Source organism: Capsella rubella, unplaced genomic scaffold, assembly GCF_000375325.1.
Source record: "Capsella rubella cultivar Monte Gargano unplaced genomic scaffold, Caprub1_0 scaffold_5, whole genome shotgun sequence".
Classification (NCBI taxonomy): Eukaryota; Viridiplantae; Streptophyta; class Magnoliopsida; order Brassicales; family Brassicaceae; genus Capsella; species Capsella rubella.
Genome location: NW_006238919.1, coordinates 5,476,523 through 5,482,556, shown reverse-complemented (window position 1 = coordinate 5,482,556; position 6,034 = coordinate 5,476,523). Strand labels below are relative to the sequence as shown.

Here is a 6,034-nt window from a genome sequence, read left to right as displayed (position 1 = left end):
CACTCACCGCCAAGCTGCTGCTCATCCTTGGAATGACTTGGAGATTGGTACGTTAATCTTGTGATACATGAAATCTTGTAACATGTATCCTTGTCTTTATAGCCGTGTGATGTGAGTCAAAGCCATTCATGTCGCTGTGATCAATCATGTTTGTGTGGATGACTAAACGTTCATTCTTTGATGTGAGTGTTTGTTTATTGAATCTTTCTAGTGTCATCAAATCATGTAAACAGACTGATCGAGTTACTTCTCATGGCAGGAGTATAACTATGGAGAAGAGTTTGTTCTTCTAGTTACTTTTGCTAAGAACGCTTCCACCAAGAACATCAAAGATGCAATTGATTCTTTTGCACAGCTAGCTTCATCTCTTCCATCATTAATTGTCCAGTCCACACAAGGTACCTATGAAAAATGAAGAGGATCTTGTAGTCGAGGCAAAAGATAAATGTTGTGGCAAAAGAAATGCTTGATAAGAACATGTTTATATTTGGAGCTACTTATATTTGATAAGAAAATCTTAAATTTTTTTTTGTGAAGGTTTATAAACTTTTTGTTCATTTCATAAAATGTTTTGTATTTCATTTTTATGTTTGAATCTTTATAAGTTTCTGTTTTTAATTTATATGTTCCTATCTTTTATGTTTCTAATTTTTATCGAAATTTTTAAATATATGTTATAAATAATATTTACTTGTATTATCTTTTTCTTTTTACTTTCTAATATGTTTTATGTTAATTTATATAAGTTTTCAATTTTTAAATTATTCAATTAGTTTTAAATATTATTAATATGTTTAACAATATTTTATTATTATAAATACAAAAACCTAAAAGTTCAACCAATACTTGCCTATTTTTGTTTGGTTCTTAAAACACACTATTACATTATTAATATACTATAATTACCCTAAGATGCAACCTTGGGGTTATCCCTTTGCTCATGCTCTTACAATGGTTACTTTTTAAGCTGTTGAATAATTCAACTGTTGAATCACTACAATGGTATGTTGAAAAAAAAATGACATCGCCACAACATAGTTGAAAACTTTGAACACTGTTGAAAGCAAAAAAAAGTGGGTCTCACAGCGCCACATGGTAGATAATGAATGGATATGTTTTTTAGTTATATAATAATATTGGGAAAATTCCATAAAAATTCCCCATCTAATTTTAATTTGGAAGCTTAATACCCAATGTTATTTGATTGGAAATAACATGCATGGTTTATTAAATTTTGGTCTATTAATACATTAAATATATAAAAATTGTCGAATCGAATAAACCGTTTAATTGGATTGACGGAATCACTAAACCGAGGTTGACGAAATTACTAATCCTTAAACACACGGGTAATTTGGGGTTATCCAAAGACTGCATTGTCCTTCGCTATTATCCCAAATCGAATTGGGATCGATAAACCCTAAGTTTAGTGTAATTCCATTAACCCCAGTTTAGTGATTCCGTCAATCCGTTTACCGTTTGTTAAGCGGTTTCTTCGATTCGACAATTTCTATATACTTGATGTATTAATAGACAACAAATTAATAAACCATGCATTTTGTTTCCAACTAAATAACATTGGGTATTAAAATTCCAAATTAAAATTAGATGGGAAATTTTTATGGAATTTTCCCATTTAGATAAGGACATGTGTTCTGTTTTTATTGGATGCTGCTATTTTAGATATTTCTTATCCAACCCTATTATTTGAGATCAATTACAACATATAATATTTACTTTTTTATACTAAAATTCATCATTTTTCATACTCAATAAAAAAGAGACTTGTTTCACATGATTCAGACACACACAAAAAAACTATCTTTTCTTACTATATTTTTACTATCACACTTCATAAACACATGTTTATTTCCTTACCCTCTTTTAAAATAGAAACAAGAAAAATAAAAAAATAATTTTATAAATAATTTAATATTTACTTATTTTGATGATATTAACAGTGATTCATAATATGTAATCTCAAAACACATAAACATAAATCAAATGAAAAATATGAAATAGAAATGGTGGGGTAGGTGTTGTAAGTTTATTAAACAAAACCATTGTAAAGTATAAAAATTATGTAGGTGTTGAATTATGATGTGGAAGAGAGAGAAGATCATGTGGAGTGTTAAAAGTAAAAAGTTGGGTGTTGTAAACACCAAACCAATGTGGATAGTCCAATGGGGGTGTTGAAAAAATTCAACATGTTGAAAAAAAACAAATGGGACCATCGACGCCACATGTTATGCATTTATTGGTTGCACAATTTTTTTTATATTTTTATTTTTCTCCTAATAATTTAAAGTCAATTATTTTAATCTAAATAAATTTATTAATTTTAACTTTTTATATCAAAGATCATCATTTTTTATACTTTATAAATAGAAACTTGTTTCATTCAATTTGTACATAGAAAAGAAAAACGTATTTTATGGTAAAATGTTATTGGGAAAAATGTTATTTCAATCTCGAACTTACAAATTTTGGCCATTTTAATCCTCGATTTTCACTGTGGCCATTAAAATCATAGACTTCTCGTTGACGTTATTTTAAAATCACCATCTTCTGTTGATTGAAACAGATTGAACATGTCGTCAAATTAAATTCTCTAACAGAGGAGTTAACAACCGTTTAGGATCGTTAATCGTTTTCTATTGAGTCGAAAAATGAGAATCACAAGGGCAAGCGACGTCGTGCTGCCTTAAACAAAATGTCTAAACCCCCAAATCGACGTCGTTTGTCAATGCTCAATTTGTCTCAGTCAACGAAAAATCTATGATTTTAATGGCCATAGTGGAAGTCGAGTATTAAAATGGCCAAAATTTGTAAGTTCAGGATTTAAATAACATTTTTCCCAAATGGTAAAAGTGTAGAGTTTTGAATTTTATTAAACAAAACCATTGTAGAATGCAAAAGCTGAGTGGGTGTTGAATTATCATGTGGACGAAAGAGAAACTGATGTGGAAGAGAGATGAGATGATGTAGAGGGTGTTAAATGATAAAACCATTGTTGATAGTCTTAGAGCATCATTATCGTTGTATTCGTTCGGGCCTTCGGGCATTATTAATAGCCCAGATAATAAAAACAGTTTATTATTAAGCTCCATCCGCTTCTTCTCGAACAAGCGTTGGACTTCGATTCTTAGGCCACGTGGCGCGCTGGAAGAGGGTAAAATTAATGATTTTTGTAAACGTTTATTATTTTCTCTTTTGTCAAAAGAACGAAAAATCCCCAAATCGTTTTTTTTCCTCTTTCGAACCCTAGTTTCAGAGAGCATGTCAACGATTTGTATGTTTTCTCGGTATGATCTTTTGTTTGGGAGTCCCTTCTGAGGAGAATGTTGGTGATGTTTGTATGTTTTCTACAGGATTTGTATGTTTTCTCGGCATTAAGGTTTGATAGAGGATTTGTATGTTTTCTCGGTATGATCTTTTGTTTGGGAGTCCCTTCTGAGTTGTATTTCCAACTCGATGTAGGTTTACTGAGTTAACTTATAAGAAATATATGTTTAAGAAAGGATATGATAACCTTAATGCATTTGATAATTGTGTTTAGATGATCCTTAACTATTTTTTGTTTTCTTTGTTTGTGAGGATCGAAGTTTAGGATAGCCTGGATAACTCAAGCGGATTCATACAGCACATTTGACTCCTTCCTTAGAGGTATGTGACTCAATCGTTTTAGTTCATAGGTAATGTATTTCATGATCTTGAATGCGAGCTTGATGAACTGTAAAAGAGTTGTGAACTGAAGTATGTATTGAAGTATGGTGTCTTGGGATAAATTGTTGTTGTATATTGATCTGAATCCTTAGGTCAGATATCTGAACTTTGTTTATTATTGCTTTCAAGTAAACCGTCTGTGGAGCATTCTGAGCTTTGTTTATATAATAGCTTTCAACCCTGAAAGTGAACTATGCTTGCATAAATTGTCTTATATATAGAAGATCCATCTGATTGGTTGGTTAGTGAACTAAGAAATTGTCTTATATATATTGTTCTGACATAAGTAATTGCCTTTATAGTTTAGAATTAATCTAGTTACAAGAAAATAAAAATTTACACTCAAAACTTAACTATATTCTTTTTTCTTCACTGTAAAGAATTAGAAACCATTGTTAATGGTTGAGCACTATTTCCATAATGATATTTGAATGGTGATTTGATTGAAGTAGGTAATTCATTGTTTTAACTTTTCTGTAATAACTCTACAAAGGCTCGTTATGAACTTTGTTGTAATTAACTCCTTCCATCTACCTTCTGAAGCTCAGAGATTTGATCCTCTCTTTCTTATCTCTCTTGAATCATCTCTCCTAAACATCTCTCCAATATCATTTCACCTTCTGTTTTCCTTTTTCTTTAAACCAATCTTTCATCCTTCTGTTTTGCTTCTTCTTTAATCCTTCTGTTTTGATTCTTCTTTCACCTTCTGTTTTCCTTCTTCTTTCACCTTCTGTTTTGCTTCGACTTTGAGACATCTGTTTTGCTACTTCTTTCAACCTTTCTTTTTGCTTCTTCTTTTCATCCTTCTGTTTTGCTTCTTCTTTGACCTTCTGTTTTGCTTCTTCTTTGACCTTCTCTTTTGCTTCGACTTTGAGACATTTGTTTTGCTACTTCTTTCAACCTTTATTTTTGCTTCTTTTTAAACCAAACTTTCACAATGGATTCAAACAATCCGTATGGGGGTTCACCTGGATACTTTAGCTTAAACAATTTTCCTTATGAAAACTTCTCCCAAAATGTCAACTTTGGGTCTACTCCTCCCACCCAATTCCAACCTTTTAGCCAACAACCATCTCAAGGAAGCCAAAATCCTTCTCTTAACCAAAACCCTTCTCCTAGCCAAAACCCTTCTCAAACCACCCCAAATGCGTCTAGGGAGAGACGGCAGTGGAACACTTCTAATGATCTAGTGTTGATCAGTGGGTGGCTTAACACATCAAACGATGTGATTGTGGGCAATGACCAAAGGTCAGGCACCTTTTGGAAAAGGATTTCTGACTATTATGGAGCTAGTGAACATGTGTTGAATGGTGCAGAACCAAGACGGCCTGATCATTGCAAGCAAAGATGGGGAAGAATAAACAAAGAGGTCAGCCACTTATGTGGAGCTTATGGTACTGCTGAGGGGGGGAAATCAAGTGGCATGAATGATGTAGACGTTCTCAAGAATGCTCATACAATCTACATGTCACTTTACAAGAAAAAGTTTAGGCTTGAGCATGCATGGGTGGAGTTGAGACAGGAACATAAATGGTGTAGTCTAGGTGTCATGAACCCTAGTAGCAACACATCAAGCAAGAGAATGAGAAGTGAGGATGCTCCACCATCTTCTGGTTCAGTTGCAAATGAGCCAGAGAGCAGGGCTGAAGGTGTTAAGGCAATGAAAGGTAAAAGGTTTAGGGGAAAAGATAAAGCTGCACCTTCGAAAGACTATCCTCAGCTGTGGGAGAACAAACAAAAAGATAATGAGGCCAAGAAGGAACTCCAGAAGATGTCAATTCTTGACACTCTTTTAGCCAAGACCCAGCCATTGGATGAAGATGAACTTGCTCTGATGAACAACTTCATGGCTGAGCTTTTCTACGTAGCTAACATGTCTAACATGTCTAAGTCTAAGTATTATCAGTTGTCTGTGTACTGTTCTTGTTTAATAGCTATTCTAAGTATCTTCTGTGTAATGAATCAGATGTTGTGTTTATGTCTTTAATGAATATGTTGTGAAATATGTGTAATGAATCAGTTGTGTTTTTTGTGTAATGAATAATTGTGTTACTTCTGTGTAATGAATCAGATGTATCTTCAGTTTAATGAATCATACAAGTTTTATGTGTATTGAGTAATGACTCAGGTGAGCTATCTTTGTAATGATGGTGTTTTAGAAATTCTTGACAATCGGTAAACCAATTGTGATACCAGTGTTTCAAATGATGTTGTTTGTGATATACGGATCTGATCTCATGTTTCTTGTCTCAATTCATAACTCTTATCTGATGTATGATGATATGTGTTTTGATAGTATTGTATCTTC

General features: G+C 32.7%; 1 protein-coding gene across 1 annotated transcript; it reads left to right on the top strand.

The window, feature by feature from the left end:
* The first annotated feature begins 4,663 nt into the window (after window positions 1–4,663).
* LOC111830623 (glutathione S-transferase T3-like) lies at window positions 4,664–5,713 on the top strand. Its single transcript, XM_023783107.1, has one exon. The coding sequence runs from the start codon at window positions 4,664–4,666 to the stop codon at window positions 5,711–5,713; it is 1,050 nt and encodes a 349-aa protein (XP_023638875.1).
* Window positions 5,714–6,034: the final 321 nt, after the last annotated feature.

What these genes read in the sequence shown, in the direction of transcription:
- LOC111830623 (XM_023783107.1), top strand. Translation starts at nt 4,664, where the DNA reads ATGGATTCAAACAATCCGTATGGGGGTTCACCTGGATACTTTAGCTTA.